The 19,854-nt window shown below is 44.7% G+C and overlaps 1 protein-coding gene across 1 annotated transcript in view; it reads left to right on the forward strand.

Moving 5' to 3' along the window:
* Window positions 1-2,976: 2,976 nt before the first annotated feature.
* AIP3 (ABI3-interacting protein 3) overlaps window positions 2,977-19,854 on the forward strand; it is a 67,628-nt gene continuing 50,750 nt past the window's right edge. Inside the window, exons 1-2 of the mRNA XM_087678300.1 lie at window positions 2,977-3,132; window positions 3,211-3,321. Coding sequence (XP_087534426.1) covers window positions 3,124-3,132; window positions 3,211-3,321 — 120 coding nt within the window. The 5' untranslated portion in view covers window positions 2,977-3,123. The remainder of the gene's footprint in view (window positions 3,133-3,210; window positions 3,322-19,854) is intronic.

Below are 19,854 nucleotides of genomic sequence, written 5' to 3' on the forward strand. Positions count from 1 at the left end.
GTTATTACAAAAGCGTTTTTAAGGGAGTTAGGAGATGTAGTTAGTGAGATGGATGAGAAATCCAATAGTGAATTCTATGATTCAAAAGTAGAGAGGACAGATAACGAAAGGCCTTATGCCTGGTTATTTAAAGCACAACGACCAACAAGAGCATAAAAAGTGGGGGTGAATATTGTGCATTAGCCTAACAAAGTAGAACAAGTGGGTATTGGTGAATATGCGGCTAATTTCTCATCAGATAATGACTCTAGTAGTGATATTACTCACTAGTTATCCACCTCAGAAGACACAACCCTAGATTGTTTAATGGTTTTAGCAAAGGAGGATAAAAATCCAGAGGATGTAATCCATGAATTCAATGATTTGAATGATTCATTTTTTGAAGCATGTCTTGGATTTTGTAAAAATGACGAAGAAGGTGATGTTGGGGATGCATTTTTTGCATATAATAGATCGAAAATATATTCCATTAATGACTTAGAAGAGGAGGAGAATGAGGCAAGAGCATCAAACTTAGACAAAGTTTCAATAAGCTCCTCAATAACTATGGAGGAAGCCGATAATGATCATGATGAATTTGAGGAGAGTTTAGTTACAACATTTCCTTATGAGGTAGGTATTCTGCCTTTTGGGTGTTCGAACAACTTCCAGTTGTCACTAAAAGATATTACTATCGTCAACTAGAAAAGAAAGAAAGAGAAGAAACATGGATGGGTGCAAACCTTTACAACATCTGATATTAAATAATGATGGAGATGACCCATCTTCGTTGGCTTTAAATAGATTCACATAGATTTTTAATGAATGTCATGGTAATTATGATAGGATAATCAAACAATTAAACGAGGCTTTGGAAATAGAACGTGAGGTAGCAGTGATAGCCATGAATGAAGCAATGAAGAAAATTACTGAGTTACGAAAAGAAAAGTGAGAATTCCAATTTAGGGAGAGGTGATATCTAGAAGAAATCTCACTTTTAGAGATGTATTTAGAAGAGCAAGAATATAAATTAAATAATGATGTGCAACAAATGGAGCAAATATCACTTATTCCTAGGAAATGCTCAATTGAATATGAGCAAACAAATGAATTTTATAAAAGAAGTAAATCTGTGTCTACTCCCGGAATTGGATTGCAAGAGAAAAATTCTACTACCACTCCTTGGCTATATCATTCCCTTAAGTGCTCTATGAGCAATAGGTAAAAGCCATATTATTATTTTAAAGGGAAGCTAGGGGGATATCATAGAAGGCAATTGAAATCAAGCAAAGCTCACTTGCAAATTATATGTGAGGCAGTATCACCCCATCCCAAAGAAATAGTAATGTATTTTATTGTTTATGGTTGGGGATGGAGAGTAACCAGAGCTTAGAGGATTTGAACCTTTGGCACCTAAGGACTTTCTCGAGCTAAAACATGTTATACACTATTTAGAGTGTTGGATTCAAGGTGAGGAAGATGAAGATTCTAGAATTTAGGGCCATGTAGGCATAGGCTTAGGCTATGGTAGGCAAACACTAGGTGCAACTTATGTTAAACTAAGGTATGCTAGACTACAATATGGCTATGGTAGGCTTAGGCTATGGTAGGTAAACATTGGGTGCAACTTATTCTAAGCTAAGTTATGCTAGGCTTAGGCTTTAACTTAGGCTATGCTAGGCATTTAGTAGTTTGTCAATTTCTTCTTTGAATGCGAGTGCATGTTTAGGATTCATAGCGTACAGTCGTTGTTTGACTAGGACTGCATCTTATACCATGGGAATAGAGAGTAGACTATGATATCCTGTTAGGGTGACCTTGGATGTGAAGTGCTCATGCAATCAAGGATTGGGGCAATGGCTTGATGTTCTTTAGCAATTGCTCAAAAGCAGTAAGAATTGAGATGGACACCTGGAATACCTCATCTATCAACCTGAATGCCATCACAACCTTGCTGAAAGGTGACACAAAAACTGTGCCTAATTATGGCCCACTCACTAAATTCATTTCTTGTCATGATGATGAGCGAGATTAGATGCATATCCTCACAACAATAACTTACCCTTCTCAAATGGTGAGGATAACTATAAACAAGTGGCCAAGGTAGCTAGTAATGTATAAACAAGGGAAAATAATAAAAACCCTAGGCTGCCAAACCTTGTCGACAATTCCAATTTGCATGATGGTAGGAAGCATTGAACCGATTCCTAACATGCCCTACCATGTGCCCACACATAAGCTGGAACTATTCAAGATTTTGGAATTCATGAGAGAAAAGTTGCATGACAACCATGGCATAAACCTGAAACCACTCAAAGAACTATTGGAATCTAGATGATGAAAGTGGACTAAGGTTCAAAAGTTGAACTTGCTATACAATCAAGCCCTCATAAAAAAGAATAGTAAGTTGAAAGAAGGAGTAGTGACCAATGATGCTCGTGACAAATACATGTTTTATTGCTCTCTTTTGGGCTTATCATAACAATCAAAACTATCTCGTGTCTTTCTCTCTAATTGTTCTTTTTTTTTTTTGGGGCAAATGATAGTTTGACATGTCGGCAAATGCCCTTGCACTTTAACCTTAGGGCTCAGTCACACCTAGGGGAGTGGGGGGGACCCTCACCCTCCCCACTCGCCTTGGGTGTGACATGGAAGTGACAAGGGTTATTTGAACCCCAGCTTTCCCCACTAGAATAGATAAAAAACAAAGTTTTAGTAGTGTGGTAGTGGGGTTAACCCTGTCAAATGATTTCTGTTGGTCCCTAAATGCACCTTTTAGCTTTTGGGCTAGTAGCCGGCACTTGTCCACCTAATCGCAAGCTTTGGTTTGACAACTTGCACAGCTTGCGCTAGAGTGTGACCGCTTTGTTTATGGGGCCAAGATAACCTACAAAAATACATTTTGTTAACCTTATGAGCCTTGGCACGACGGGGCCCTCACGTAGATGCTATGTGGAATGAAAGGGTTTAAATAGCCATGATCGAATGCTCGCGCTTTCATAAACAATTGGATTTGGAAAATAGTGGTGCCAGGTGTTAAAAACATTTTAATTAATTTTAAAATTCAGACCCGAGCTGTGACTCCGAAGGAGATTTGCTCTTTTGAACTGCGTCTGGACTGTGATCTCGCTTGGGGACGCGACAATGCAGCAGGTTGGGTGCCTTGTCTCGCAAGGCCAGCAATGGGTTCGTTTCTAGGAACATCTCTAACGCAGTCGTGGTTTGCTTCAGGGTGAAGGGTCGGAAACTGAAGTGACTTGGGAGGATCAGCAGAACATCAACACTTTTGGTCGCTTGAACAACAAATTTCACGAGATCCAAGATGATATCAAAGCGAAAAAGGTGTGTTTTCCATCTTAGATCCAAATTCTGTCAGAATTCCCAGCCCGGGACGTACCGCGTTGTCGTACTGTTTCTGAGCAGACAGGCAGTGAGCATTCGTCCCTTTATTTGTTGCTTTCTCTCTCTCTCTCTCTTACGTGGATGTGTTTTGTGCGTTGTATTTTGCTGCGAGCCATCTTGAGGATGCTCAAGCTGCATCATGTGATAGTGGGGAAAGTAGATGTTGCAGCTAGCTGCTAGCTAACCAGCGAAGTGCATGCTTTAGAGATGTATTTGACGGAGCATCATGTGATTGGTAACGACAATGACCGTGGGCTTGTCCACCTTGAGAGACTAGGAATCATTAAGCGCTTGTTCATCGTCCATATATTGATAGCAATCTCTATAGCATGGCTTTTTTGTTCACAATAATTGCAATTGGGGGGTCCCTTCCTGTGGGAGGAATCAATGCCCTCTACCTCATCCTCATCAAAATAGGCAGAATCAACTGACTGGTGTTTGTTGCTATGGCCATTACCACGCTTCATCCTACATCCCTCTTCATAGACCATAGAAACAAGGGATCCCTTTGACTTGGGGGGGTGGAAGCTACAATCTCCTGTTAAAGCATGATATGGAATACCACCAACTCAAGTAATCTCTTTTGAACCTTGACAGCAGTCTTGGAAGCATGAAAAGAATCTGGCAAATTTTGAAGAATTATAATGCCTTGGTCAGTTGACCCACGAGGTCTATAAGTTGTTGGACCTACTCGATGAAATTTGGGCTCTCCAACTTGAAATTGATCAACTTCTCTTCTAGCTAATAAGGGCGAAGGTGGTCTATACCAGCAAACTTGTCAACAAGGTAATACCATAACAAGGTTAGTTCTAAATGTTTCATCCCAAAATGTATCACCCTTGAGATATTGTGTTTCACCTTGAAAAAAATGTTTCTCCTCTTGTAGGTCCCAAGTGAAACGCTAGCTGAAATGGCTGACTAGTACATGTAAGAGAGTTTTAATACAACAATGAGTTATAGTGTACATATGTCATACCATGCAAATCCTTTAATGTCAACACATGATGTCTTTTCTTGGTGCATGTGTGTGTGCACATGTGGATATTAAAATAGAGTAGAGACCAACATAGACATCAAGCATTAATATGTACAATTCTTGAGACTCTTTTTTTTGGGGGGGAAAGGAGAGGAGGGTTTTGATTTTATAGTAGCGTGTCTACTATGGATGGTTTTGATTCTAGTCGGTAATTAATGATGGTTTTTAAAGTTTCAATACAAGTCAATAGTCTAATTTATAGAATAATGTAACCTTATAAATTAGACATGATGTAACAACGCATATCCTATATATAATTGGCGTAAAAAATTCCCTAAAAAAGGTAAGGAAAACCAATTTTTTTTGTCAAAGATCAAGTCTCATTCAAGTGGTTCACTTGAAGTGTTTAATGTCTTCGGAGTGTTTTTCTTCTTATGCATAAGGTAACCTTGGGAAAATCTATCTAGGCAACAACCATGCATGTGATATTGAAGGAATGGGCACCATACACCTGACTCTTGAAAATGATTAGAAATTGATCATTCATGATGTTAGGTATGTACTTGGCATTAAAAAGAGCTTGCTTTCTGTTAGGCAGCTAGACAGCAAGGATTACTTTACTATCTTTGGTGGTGGAATGTGGAAGATACAGAAAGGGTCTATGCTAATCACTAGAGATGGTAATAAGAGAACTCTATATTATCTCTATTGTAAGGTACTTCTTGGAAAGTTTGTTGTAGTTGCTAAAGTGCAGTCACACATGGAGTTATGGCATAAGTGTTTGGGATACATGAGCCAAAAGGTTTTACAAGCACTTTTTTCACTTGGAAGAGTTGATGTTAAAAACTCAAATCTTGACTTCTGTGATGACTATGTTTTGGAAAAATATATAAAGAGTTCATACTCTCATAGAGTCTCTAGGAAGGCATGTATCTTGGATTTAGTCCCTTCTGACATATGCACTATGCCAATAAAAACTCATAGTGGTTTTTATTATTTTGTGTTTTTAATTGATGACCATTCTAAAAAGCTATATGTTTACTTGCTTAAGCAGAAAAAGGGAGGTATTGGATACCTTTAATAAGTTTTATGCATTTGTTAGTACTCAAAAGGGTTTAAAATTAAAATGCATAAGAACAGACAACGGGGGAGAGTATGTATCTAAAGCATTCAATAAGTTTTGTGATATCAATGGGATTAAACGGGAGCTTAGAACTTCTTATAATCTGTTATTTAATGCTGTGGTTGAGTGAATGAACCGCACGTTATGTGAGAAGATTCGATGCATGTTGTCCACAGCTAATCTCTCGCAATCGTTTTAGGGAGAGGCACTTAAAATTGTGGTGTATATTTGCAATCGATCTCCACACCGTGCACTTGAAAGTGGCATCCTTGAAGGGGTTTGGTTTGGCAAACTTGCTTAATATGACCAATTAAGGGTCTTTGGCTAGGAATGCTATGTATATGTACTTGTTGATATAGCAGAACTAAACTTGACATGAAATTTCATAGAGACATCTTCATGGGTTATAGAGATGAAGGTGAAATGGGCTATAGAGTTTGGGTTCCAAGCATGAAAAGGGTGTTACATAATCAAGATGTGGTATTTAATGAGTCAAAGCTATTGAAAAATGCCACATCTAATGAGTTGGACAAAAAGAAAGTAAAATTTCAGCACGATCAACCACTTCAACAACCATTAGCCACTACTAAAAATACAGCTCCATTTGATGCTAATTATGATAATCAGTGTATCATTATTAAGCCATGTAAAAATGGGCAGCAAAGGGATGTTGAAAATCAGTTTGGGCAACAAAATAAGCATGCTGAAAATGAATTACATCTTGAAAATGCATTATAGCAACCTGAACATGCAGTTCAACAACCAAATAATGAGGTCATTGATATTTCTTTGGATGTGGATCCATTGCCCGATAACACAAATCATTGGATAAGAAGGTCTACATGTGTCAGGAGACCTATATAGAGGTTTGATCTCTCTTTCGATTGCATTTTGCTCACAGACGAGGGTGAGCCTCTTACATATAAAGAAGCATTATCATGTGAGTTAAAGAAAAAGTGGGAGCTAGCTAAGTAGGAAGAAATGAAATCATTGTTTCAGAATGATACTTGGGATTTGGTACCATTACTTGAAGATAGAAAATCTATTCTTAACAAATGGGTCTATAAAATCAAGTATCTGGATGGCAAACCCAAATACAAAGCCGAGCTTGTGGCTAAGGGCTATATACAAAAAGAGGGAATTGACTTTCAAGAAGTCTTTTCACTTGTTAAAATGATCACTCTTCGGGTATTGTTTGCTATCATAGCATCTATGGATTTGAACTTGATCAAATGGATGTTAGAATTGCATTGCTGCATGGTGATTTGGAAAAAGAGTTGTACATGAAGCAGCCAGAAGGCTTTGTTATGCCAGGAAAGAAGCACTTGGTGTGTAAGCTTAAAAGAAGCTTGTATGGTTTGAAACAGGCTCCTAGATAGTGAGTGGTATAAAAAGTTTGATGCCTTCATACTCTCACATGGGTTTAAAAGAAGTAATGTAGATCACTGCTTATATATAAAGAAGGCTGATGATGGAAGCCTTATTATACATGTGCTTTATGTAGATGATATGCTTATTGTTGGTAAGCATAAAAACCAAGTTAATGCATTGAAAAGACAGCTGAATTCAGCCTTCTCCATGAAGGATTTGGGTGCAGCTGAACACCTTTTGGGCATGTGTGTGACAAGAGATAGAGAGCAGCAGCTCTTATTTCTCTCACAAGAAAAGTACATCAACAAAGTACTTGATCATTTTTCTATGGCAAATGTTAAGCCACTCGGTGTTCCTTTACCACCATACCTTAAGTTTAGCAAAGCAGATTGCCCAAAAGATGATAAGGCAGCCAGCTCTATGAAGGTTGTTTCTTATGCTTCAACTTGTGGTTCACTCATGTATGCTATGGTTAACACCAGACTTGACATTGCTCATGTAGGGGTGTTGTGAGCAGATTTATGTCAAATCTTGACAAAGCACATTGGGAAGTAGTGAAATGCATCTTATGGTACCTTAAGGGTACACAAGGAAAATTTATTTGCTATGGAAAGGGTACATTGGATTTGCAGGGGTATTGTGATGCAGACATGGTAGGTGGCTTGGATACTTGCAAGTCTACTAGCGGGTACATATTTACCTTGACTAGTGGGGCAATTTCTTGGTGCTCTAGATTGCAAAAGATAGTAGCACTTTCTACCATTGAGGTTGAATATATTTTAGCCACATTGAAGCTTTGAAAAAAGTTGTTTGGATTGGTAATTTGGTCAAGGATTTTGGGCTGCCCACCAAACCACATGTACTTGGATGTGATAGCTAGAGTGCTATATGCCTGGCTGAGAATGCCATGTTTTATGCATGAAGCAAACATATTGATGTGCGGTATCACTTTATTGGACAGGTTCTAGATGATGGTCTAGTCACACTGACTAACATCAAAACACTGGATAACCTTGTAGATGTTCTCACTAAAAGTCTTGCAAAGGCTCAACATGAGCATTGCATTCGACTAGTGGGAGTTGGCTCGCTTAGGACCTTTAAGTGGGAGGTTGTTGGGTGTAAAGGCTCTTATGCTACTCCCGTGTATATATTACTTTACACACGTGAACACACCCTTGCGGATATAAGTGCACCGTACCCTAAGTATAAATACATTCTTTTATTCTTTGTGTGTACCACATTGGTATACACCCATCCCTCAACTCTTTACTCACTCATTGCATTGAATAGCTGCACGCATCTCAATTGACGTGTACGTTTCTCAAGTGCTTCCTCTTGTATTCTTAAGAGGAGTGTTGGCCTTCTCCTCATTAGGCTCTTGATACACTTGGTGATTCATGGATAGAGGGAGTCCTTGAGGAGTGGCAATCTTAGGATGGTCTGCGGTGATCTTGGAGGAACCAGGTACATTCCACCGAGCTTGTTTGTACTAACTACTATTTGATGACTTGTGCCATGCAGGAAAGGGAGGTCATCTCTATAAAGGAGGCTTTGTAGTTGCAACATTGAAAGAAGGCTATGGAGCAAGAGTGGGATACTATTGAGCAGAATGGCACTTGGGATCTTGTCTCGTCTTGCTCATAGGAAGGTGAATGGCACCAAATGGGTTTTTAAGACCAAATATCATAGTGATGGCACTTGGGATAAGCACAAGGCATGGCTCATTGTTGCAAAGGGCTTTGCCCAACAACCATGGGTGGATTTCCATGACACTGTTGCACCTATATCTGAGATGGCTATCATTATGCCTTTCTTGCCTTAGCCAGCCATAGGAGATGGGAGATTTATCAGTTTGATGTGAAGTTTGCCTTTCTTAATGGTGATTTAAAAGAGGAGATCTATATTGAGCAACCTCTTGGTTTTTCTTTGTTCGATGGACAGATGTACAAGTTGAAGAAGGCCCTTTAAAGGCTCAAACATTCTCCACGTGCTTGGAATGAGAAGATAGACTTGTTCTCCAAGGAAAGTTAGGGTATCAACGTTTTTCTTTCAATCCTCAGTTATATGTCCACATCAACATCCATTAGCATAGGGTTATGATCATCTGTTTCCAATTCCTAGCACTTTACTTTTTAGATAATGCATGTTAGCTATCCACATGTGAATGTTACTTTACACCTTGGTATGTTGTTGGCGAGAGTCCCATCCATTAATATTGTGCCTTACACACCCGCAAGTGTGTACATTTGTCTATCCTAGGATGGTTGTGTTGGGTATCCCCCTCACTCTCCTTGGACATAGAACCCCCATTCCGTTGGCTCCTCAAATGTAGGGATGTCTATCCTCTACTATACTGTGCCACCATTCATTCCGTGGGTCACTTTGATGCAAGGATTTTCATCCTCTGTTTGCAATGTGCCTATCCATCCTCCTTGGGCTAGTCATGTGGCTATCATCCCCATGCCGAGTTAGTCCACACTTATGGATCCAATGCGCACACATCAAGCATCTCTGGTGGACACTTTGGGATTAATTGTCAAGTGTAGTCCTTTTTTCCACCCTACCCACCCTATCCCTCACTTAGCACTATCACTTATGTTGCATGGCTGAGAATGCCTTTATGGACAAGACTCGTTTCAAGGGGTTGCATTTCACTACTTGGTCTAACCTCATGCAACAAATGGTTTGGGATCTAGTAGTTGGCTTAGAACCTATGCCATATGGCCCACCTTGGCCATATCTATCAATGGAGAGCTCACAAAGCTATAGCAAATATTGAGTTAATGTAGGGGTTACTTCTTGAGTTTCACTCCCAATTCTAACATTTTTCCCTAGCATCCGATCATTGGAGTCATCTCCTTGATGGCTATGTGGTGAGCAATCAAACTCGACCTATCAATGTTGATTATGAGCTACAGGAGTTTTCTATTAAAGGAAGGGGTGTCAGAGTGGAACGATGCAGAAATGTAGGACATAGACTGAGAGAGAGTGAACACAGAGAGAAGAGAGAGAGAGAGGAGACAGTGAAACGCAGAAAATCTGCAGTGTAGTATGCTGTATAGGAGTGCAGAAATATGCATGGGTGCAGAGAAAATATCTGCGTGTGTCTCCGCCTTGAAGACCTCGATCTTCGTCAGCCTGCGTGCCGTCAGTCACAACAAGCTGTCTTTGTCAGATCTCAAGATCTAAGATGTGTCCAACTGTTGGACCAGTTTGCTATAAATAGTAGAAAATATCATGAAAAAATAGGTAGAAACAGGTCGACTGCATTTAATGCAGCCGACTGCACAGAAAAATTGGTCGACTGCAAAAAAATCCTGTCCGATTGCTGCTTTGCCATGTGGCACTTGCGCGTGCTGATGTGGCTTCTCTGCACTGTCCGTACTGCTGATGTGGCACTTTGCTGTCCAGGAAATGACTCTCTAACACCCCCTCTCAGATTTTGGATAGGTCAAAAGACTGAGGGATTTGGCATGTCTCCGAAGAAGAGCCTGGGAAAGCACCTTCGCGAACAAATTTGCAAGATTATCCTTTGTCTTGCAATACTCCACATCAATGGTCCCATCCAGAAGCTTCTCCCGAATGAAGTGATACTGGATCTCAATGTGCTTCGTCAGGGCATGGAATACAGGATTCCATACCAAGGCAATGCAACTCTCATTGTCGCACTGCAGAAGAGTAGGATGAGTCTGGGGGCAGCCAAACTTCTACAACAATCTCCGAAGCCACACAACCTTGCATGTGGTGGAAGACACGGCTTGATACTCAGCATTAGTAGAAGAAAGGGCTACCGTGGGCTGCTTCTTGCCACTCCAAGACATAACACTTGTACCCAAGGTAAAACAGTAGCTTGTAGTAAACCTCTAGTGGTCGACATCGCCAGTCCAATCCGAGTCGCTCCAACCTGTAAAAACAAGATCTGAAGCATCTGTACATGCGGGATATGAAATCCCTAAGTCAGAGGTCCCTTTCAAATAGCGAAGAATTCTCAGGGCAGCCTGCCAATGCACCTGTTCGGGTTCACTCATGAACCCCGCCAAAAGACCCACAACAAAACAAAGATCAACATGAGTGTTGAGTAGCCAAATCAAGGATCCAATCAATTGATGGTAGCGGGAAGCATCCGTCAAGGGAGAATCTAAGTGTGAAGTGGCCTTCCAGTTCGGATCCATAGGAGTAGAAATGGTCTGACAAGTCTCCATCTCAAAAGTCACCAAGAGCTCTTGAATGTATCTCTGCTGAGAGATAAAAATCCCCCTTTGAGACTGATAAATCTCGTGACCCAAGAAGAAATGAAGAAGCCCCAAATTTGTCATCTCGAACGTCTGATGTAAAGTTGTCTTGGTCGCTTGGACCTTCTGTACATGATCCCTTGTCAGAATCAAATCATCAATATACAACACAAACAACACACGACCAGCCTTGGAAGTGTGCACATAAAGCTGCGGATCGGCCGTGGAGCATTGATATCCCAACTTTGATTGAAGAAACGAGTTAATCTTCTTGTTCCATGCATGCGGAGCCTGCTTGAGGCCATACAAGGCCTTCTTTAACCTGTAAACTTTCCGAGCCGAGGATCCAAAGCCAGGAGGCTGCTCAACATAGATCTCCTCTTGCAAGTCACCATTGAGAAAGGCCAGCTTCACATCCAACTGATAGACAGGCCATCTTCTATGGCCAGCCAAGGCAAGAACAGCTCAAATAGTTGCCATACGAGCAGTGGGAGCAAAAGTATCATGGAAATCAATGCCTAGGCATTGAGCAAAACCTTTAGCAACAAGGCGAGCCTTGTGCTTGTCCAAAGAACCATTGCTAAGGTACTTGGTCTTGAAAACCCACTTGACGCCAATCACCTTCTTGTGAAAGGGACGAGGCACAAGGGACCAAGTGCCATTCCTCTCAATAGCCTCCAACTCGGCTTCCATAGCCTTCCGCCACTAATCAGACTGCAAGCCTCCTTCACGGAAGTGGGCTCTCAATCTTGCATAACATGAGTCATCAAACAATAGTTAGAGCAAACAAGGTCCGTAGAATGTGCCCGATTCCTTCGTGACCTTCGGGGTCCATCCTGCGGTTTCCACTCCTCGGGGACCCCCTTGATCCTTGAATCTCGGAGTGTGTCATGGGCCCAACGAGGAGGAGGTTGGACCTCTCCTCGTGTCGCTCTCCATCTGCGGAAGACTCGAGAACATCCATTGGTGGAAGCTCCACTGGGGTGGCCGGTGGAAGGGAAGACTCGTGATCAGAAGAAGAATCTTCATCAAGAGGCTCTGGCGCCAAAGGAACTGTCTCGGGAGCCCGACTCTCCCCTATACCTCCAAGGACGGGGTGCTTCTCACCCCCCTCTATGGCCAGAATCTCCACAAACCGTACATCTCGGATCGTGTCGATATCCCGCTTGATGGCATCAAACAGACGATAACCTTGGAACTGGGAGCTGTAGCCAACAAAGACGTGTCGTTGGGAAGCCGCCTCGAACTTGTAACGCTGCGTCTTCGGGATGTGCACATAGGTGTCACACCCAAAGATTCGGAAATAAGAGACATCAGGCTTAGTCCCAAAGTAAGCCTTAAAAGATATCATTCTATCAATGACCGAAGTGGGGGATCGATTGAGGAAGTGAACTGCGTCAATCACTGCCTTGGCCCATAGAAACTGAGGTGTGTGTCGGCGCTCCATCATCGTGCTCGCCATCTCGATTACACTTCGGTTCTTCCGCTCCAAAATGCCATTCTCTTGAGGAGTATGTCAAAAGGTGACGTACCAGCAAGACAGTAGGGTTGGCGGGGAGGAACACGGAGTGAACTCGGCAAACATGGAGAAGAGAAGAGAAGAGAGAAGAAACTCTGATAAATGGAATGGTGAAGTTCTGAATCATGGAGTGAATGTGATACGAGGGAACAAGGGTGTTGTAGCACAAGGAAGATGATGAAGACAGCTACGAACCACGAACCACAATGTCCTCCTAAAGGGGTGTGAGGGTAGTGGAGAGGCTAGAGAGAAGAGGTGACGGACTGAATGAATCAACCGTAAGGAATGAATGAGAGAGTGGCCTATAAATAGGCCCAGCCAGTCTAGGATGGTGCCCCTTTTTGGGGCTGCAAACCCTAAACGCAAAACCCAGAAACGCAAAACCGCAAACTGCGGGTGAAGGGTTTCTCAACACCCCCTCTCAAGCCCAAAAAGGGGAACAAGAGAAGAGTGAGGTGGAGATGCAATGCTACATGCTGAAGAATGCTCATGCAACAGGTGTCACTTGGACAGTGTCCCTCGTGGGGAAATTGTTCACTTGCCCAAGCGCCCTAGTACAAAGATGATGAAAACATGCAATGCAGAGGAATGTCGGACTTTGTGTGGTGTCGAGAACCATAAGGATATGCCCGTACTCGATCTTGGGAGTGCTAGCAGTCAGATCAGATCCTGTTGGACAGATTTGTCCAGGTGCAGTCGGACTGCACAGTCGGACCGCCACGTGGCAGTCCGACCTGTCCTGTCAGTCGGCTGCATTTAATGCAGCCGACAGGTCTTTTTCTGGTGCCCAGATCCTGGCTATTTATAGCCGAGTTTTTCAGCAGTCTCCTATACTTTTCTGCTCGCAGATTACAGACTGATGGCTCGTGTAGATTCCGTCTCTGTTCACATATTTCTGACAGGAGACAGTGCAGACTGCACCGGACTTCGAGGTGAACAGCAGGTTGCATCGTCAAGGTGGAGACACGCAGTCCAGCGCACTGCGCCCGTGTACATATCTGCATATCTTTGTATACAACACACTTTATACAGCAGATCTTCATCTTCCACTGTCTCTCTCTCTCTCTTCTCTCTCTGCGTTCTCTCTCAGTTCTACGCTTCCGCACCGCTACACTCTGACATGGTATCAGAGCAGTGTTGAAGGGCTGATTGAGTGCAGAACCAACCTGAAGAGGAGTTTCTATCGCGACACAAGGCTGCGTTTTCAGTGTTTGAGGGCAGGCAAGAGGGCTGCGCCTCGGAACAAGGCTGAAGCAAGCGTGGGCGCACAGGAAAGGAGTCCAGGTGGTGGATTTGCTGCTGTTTACTGCTGTTTGACGAGGAGGAAGTTTGAGTTTTCAGCTTTCAAGTGCAGGTTTTGCTTTTTCATCGCCTCCGACGGGTAAAGAAGTTTTGGGATGCGGAAGAGTCCTAGCAGGCTAAGTTTTCACAGTCAGAGGGGGCTGCTTTTGCGTTTGTGAAGGCATTACAGGTGAAGATGTCTACAGAGATTGACTTGGAGTTCCAGACGATTATGGACCGGAAGGTGCCTGTCTTACCGGCTCTTCCCGCAGATCAGAAGCTCGATGGCGACAACTACCGCATCTGGCGCGTCATGATGTTGGCCATCCTTGAGTCCTATGATTTGGCGGAGCTTGTACAGGAGGAAATCGACTGGCCCTCAGTGAGAGATGAGTCCAAACTCTCTTCCGATGCTCGTGCGGAGTTGGCCAAGGCACAGTCTCACAGGGACAAATTGAATGCTAGGATTTGTTCCTTTCTTTTTCTGTCTTGTACTACAGTCGTGATAGCTCACATCGAGCACTTGACGGTGGCTCGGGAGATATGGCTGGAGCTTGATCAGATGTATAACCGGATGACCCTCATGAAGCGGGTTTATTTGGAGGTTCAGATGCGGACCTTGTCCGTGAACAAGTCTTCTTCGTTGCGGGAGCACATCAACAAGCGTAGACAACTTCAGATGCAGGTTCAAAATGCGGGGAAGCCGATTTCCTCCGAAGACATGGCGATCACACTCTTGTCCCAGTTGCCGCTACGATTCGGTGCTTTCTACTCCGCCCTTATTGCTTCGGGGCGTGAGTCCACTCTTCGGTGGGAAGAGTTGGTTCCTATGGTCTTGGACCAAGAGGAACAGCTTAAGGAACAGAATGCTTCCAAGTCGGAGGCATTGACAGGTCAAGCCTCTCAGAAGAAGGGGAAGGACCAAAAGAAAAAGAAGGGGGATAACATGTCAAAGAAGGACAAGGACAAGGACAAAGCATCCACATGCTATATTTGTGGAAAGACTGGCCATTGGAAGAAGGATTGCCCTGATAAAGACAAGAAGGACATCAATAAGAAGGACACGAAGGATTCTGGAGCGGTGGCTGCACCCTCATCAGCTGCATTTCTTCATCTAGCTGTCATTGAGGACTCTTCACCGAATGCTTCTGATGCTGCGATGACGGCTCCCCAGGCTCGAGAATGGATCGTTGACAGTGGTGCCTCCCGGCACATGACTCCTTCATCAGATGGTGTTGCCCAGTTGCGACCCTCGCGTGGGCAGATTCTCATTGGAGATAGCTCTTCCGTGTCTATTGTAGGACGGGGTGAGATGTAGCTTATTCCAGATGGACGTGGTGGTATCCATACCTCAGAAGTCTTGCATGTACCAGGTTTAGGGTATCATCTTCTGTCAATTCATAAGATTTGCTCCCTTGGACTTTTGGTGGAGTTTGACAGTGATTCGGTATGAGTCCTTGATCGTGGGTCAAGGAAGGTTCTATCATCCGGATATGAGGAGAACGGCATCTATAAATTGAAGTCTTCCATCGCCCTCTCTACTCTTCTTCTTACCTCTCACACACAGTCAGAGTTATGGCATGCTCGGTTTGGTCACCTCAACAATGATTATCTTCAAAGGGCGTCACGTGGACAGCTTGTTCGAGGGTTGCCGGATATAGTGGTGAGCCAGCAGCCATGTGTCTCCTGCATTCGTGGGAAGCAGCATAGGGATGCCATTCCCCACAAAGCTTCGCGGCGGTCTACTACACCGATGGAGCTTGTATCTACTGATCTTTGTGGCCCTATGAGGAACGAGTCCTTGCGAGGGAGCTCGTACTTTATGTTGATCGTAGATGACTACAGCAGGATGACATGGGCCTATTTCTTGGCATTGAAGTCAGAAGCTTTCTCCCACTTCAAGGATTGGCTTCTCTTTGAGGAGAACCGATCGGGCCGGAGATTGAAGACCTTGCGATCCGACAAGGGTGGTGAATTTGTTTCTAATGAGTTTGCTCGTTTTTGTGCAGATAAAGGTATTCACCAGGAGTTTGCTAATACCAACACTCCTCAAGAAAATGGCATTCTTGAACGGAAGAACCGCAGCGTGATCGAGATGGCGCGCACCATGATGGAGCACCGACAGACACCTCAGTTTCTGTGGGCCGAGGCTGTGGCTACTGCAGTCCACATCCTTAACCGATCCCCCACTTTGGCCGTTGATGGGATGACACCTTTTGAGGCTTACTTTGGGACTAAGCCCGATATTTCTTATTTTAGGGTCTTTGGGTGTGATGCCTATGTTCACATTCCCAAGGCTCATCGTGATAAATTTGAAGCAGCCTCCCGAAGACAGGTATTTGTTGGCTACAGCTCCCAGTCCCAAGGCTATCGTTTGTATGATCCCGTCAAGCGGGATGTGTACACCAGTTGAGATATTCGGTTTGTGGAGGTTCCGGCCATATCAGCGGGTGAGGAGCATCCCGTTCTTGGAGATCCAGGGGAGAGTTGGGCTCCTATTACAGTTCCTCTGGAGCCCGTGCCTTATGATTCAGATTCTGTTTCTGACACAGAGTCTACTGTTCCACCGGTCACCCTCGAGGAGTTACCACCGGTGGATATTCCAGAGTCTTCAGCTCATGGAGAGAGACGAGGAGAGGTCCGGCCTCCTCCTTGTTGGGCTCGTGACACACTCCGTGATTCAGGGATCGAGGGGGTTCCTGAGGAGTGGGGACCACAGGATGGTCCGCGACGGTCACGGCGGCACCAGGCACATTCTACGGAGCTTGTTTGCTCTAACTATTGTTTGATGACTCGTGTTATGCAGGATTGAGAGCCCACCTCCGTGAAGGAGGCTTTACAGTCCGCACCATGGAAGAAAGCTATGGAAGTCGAGTTGGAGGCTATTGAGAGGAATGGCACTTGGTCACTCGTGTCACGCCCCCCGAATAAGAAGGTGATTGGCGTCAAATGGGTCTTCAAGACCAAGTACCTTAGCGATGGTTCTTTGGACAAGCACAAGGCTCGCCTTGTTGCTAAAGGTTTTGCACAGCGCCCAGGGATTGATTGTCATGATACTTTTGCCCCCACTGCTCGTATGGCGACTATTCGAGCTGTTCTTGCCTTGGCTGGCCATAGGCGATGACCTGTCTGCCAGTTGGATGTGAAGTCGGCCTTCCTTAATGGTGATTTGAAGGAGGAGATCTATGTCGAGCAGTCTCCTGGCTTTGGATCTTCAGATGGGAAAGTCTATAGGTTGAAGAAGGCCTTGTATGGCCTCAAGTAGGCTCCGCGTGCATGGAACGAGAAGATTGATTCGTTCCTTCAGTCACAGTTGGGATATCGGCGTTCTAAGGTCGATCCGCAGCTTTATGTTCACACTTCCGAGGATGGTTGTGTGCTTTTTGTGTTGTATGTTGATGATTTGATTGTCACAGGTGATCATGCACAGAAGGTCCAAGAGATGAAGGCAGCTTTACATCGGACGTTCGAGATGACGGACTTGGATCTACTCCATTTCTTTTTGGGCCATGAGATTTATTAGTCTCAGAGGGGGATCTTCATCTCTCAGCAGAGATATGTACAGGAGCTCTTGGTTTCTTTTGCGATGGAGGATTGTCGGACCCTTTCTACTCCTATGGATCCGAATTGGAAGGCCACTTCCCATTCAGCTTCCCCCATGGCGGATGCCTTCCGCTATCGTCAGTTGATTGGATCATTGATTTGGCTCCTCAACACTCGTGTTGATCTTTGTTTTGCTGTTGGGCTCTTGGCAGGGTTCATGAGTGAACCTCAGACGGTGCATTGGCAGGCTACCTAGCGGATACTTCGGTATTTGAGGGGGACGTCTGATTTAGGGATTCATTATCCCGCAGGGACAGATGGTTCAGATCTTGTACTTGCAAGTTGGAGCGACTCGGATTGGGCCGGTGATGTGGACCACAGGCGGTCTACTACAGGTTACTGTTTTACCTTGGGTGCAGGTGTTATATCATGGAGTAGCAAGAAGCTTCCCACGGTAGCCCTTTCGTGTACTGAGGCGGAGTATCGGGCCGCGTCTTCCACCACATGTGAGGCTGTGTGGCTTCGGAGATTGTTGGAGGAGCTTGGCTGCCCCCAGACTCGTCCTACTTTGCTGCAATGCGACAATGAGAGTTGCATTGCCTTGGCACGGAACCCTGTTTTTCATGCCCGGACGAAGCACATAGAGATCCAGTACCACTTCATCAGAGAGAAGCTTCTGGATGAGACCATCACTGTGGAGTACTGCAAGACGGAGGACAATCTTGTATATTTGTTTACGAAGGCACTTCCCCAGGCTCTCCTTCGGAGACATTCCAGATCCCTCAGGCTTCTGCTCCGCCCAGGCTCTGAGAGGGGGTGTTAGCAGTTAGATCAGATCCTGTCGGACAGATTTGTCTAGGTGCAGTCGGACTGCACAGTCGGACTGCCACGTGGCAGTTCGACCTGTCCTGTCAGTCGGCTGCATTTAATGCAGCCGGCAGGTCTTTTTCTGGCGCCCAGATCTTGGCTATTTATAGCCGAGTTTTTCAGCAGTCTCCTATACTTTTCTACTCGCAGATTACAGACTGGTGGCTTGCGCGGATTCCGTCTCTGTTCGCAGATTTCTGACAGGAGATAGTACAGACTGCACCGGACTTCGAGGTGAACAGCAGGTTGCATCGTCGAGATGGAGACACGCAGTCCAGTGCACTGCGCCCGCGTACATATCTGCATATCTTTGTATACAACACACTTTATACAGCAGATCTTCATCTTCCACTGTCTCTCTCTCTCTCTTCTCTCTCTGCGTTCTCTCTCTCTCAGTCCTACGCTTCCGCACCGTTGCACTCTGACAGGGAGTTGGCTCCATGCTGACCAAGTGACTAAAGCAAGAAGAGAAGAGGAGGAGGAAGATGTAGAGGATCCCTAAGATCCAAGATTTCCACCGGAAAGGAAACTTGTAGTAAAGACCAGTAGACAGAGTGATTTGGAGAACCCGAAACACAACCTCGGGAGAGAAGCCACTAGCTCTGTGCATCCATGCTGGAAGGAATACGAAGGCCTTGTCACCAAGTCGTAGCTGAACCTGTGAGGTCTCTATCTAGGTGGTACTTGAAGATCCTGGGTATCGGTAGAAGAGATGATTGGTCGAAGACAGCTACTCCAAGAAAGTAGAGGATGGGTGAAGAACTTCGTGTGGAGTAGGTTTCCCGTCTGAGGTGGGAGGTGGAGGGGCCCCTGTTGAAGTCGAAGAAGAAGTAGATTCTCCCTTTGAGGGCAAAGATATAACATTCCCCTTTGAATGTCCGGAATCCAAAAACTCATGTATCACGGACTCCGAAATGTCTGATGACGAAGGAAGTGCTGCTGGTCGTGTCGAAGAAGGTATCTGGGGTGCCGAAGAGCTCCTAGAGGTAGCATCTCGAACTTGAGTAGTTGAGGGTGGGGAAGGGTGGGGCTCAGAATGAGCAAGAGGTGAGCAACAATCACTGTTTTTCAGTGGAGCAGTCTGGGTAGCCGAAGAAGAGGAAGGAGTCAAGCAACCACTGTCTCTCGAAGGAGTAGACTGATGAGGAGACGGTATCAAACAAGCATTGTCTCTCGATGGAGCCGATTGTAGATCCGTAGGTCGTGGAAGCCACAATACCTGAAAATAAGTGGGAGAAGGCTGTCGTTGGCATTGCGACGATCTCCAAGAGGTCGTAGCACCAATTGATCCTCCATGTGCTTGAAAGGACTTAGTGCGCATCGGATGTGTCTTATTGCCTTGAGCATAGTACTCTGATAACCGATATAGAACGATCTCTGTGGCCCAGAAAGGAGAGGTGGCACAAGGAGTGCTTGGTGGAAGATGCATATACTCTGGCGGGGTGGGGAGCAAAGGTCGAAGTCGGCAAGCATCTGTGGTGTGTCCGGTGATGCCATAGTAGGAGCACCCAGTAGTTTGGTCATTTGTTGGTAAAGAAGCCATGGATACCAGTGTGCCTTG

Source organism: Lygodium microphyllum, chromosome 5 (genome assembly GCF_053477565.2).
Source record: "Lygodium microphyllum isolate KBCC chromosome 5, Lygodium_microphyllum_v1.1.10, whole genome shotgun sequence".
Classification (NCBI taxonomy): Eukaryota; Viridiplantae; Streptophyta; class Polypodiopsida; order Schizaeales; family Lygodiaceae; genus Lygodium; species Lygodium microphyllum.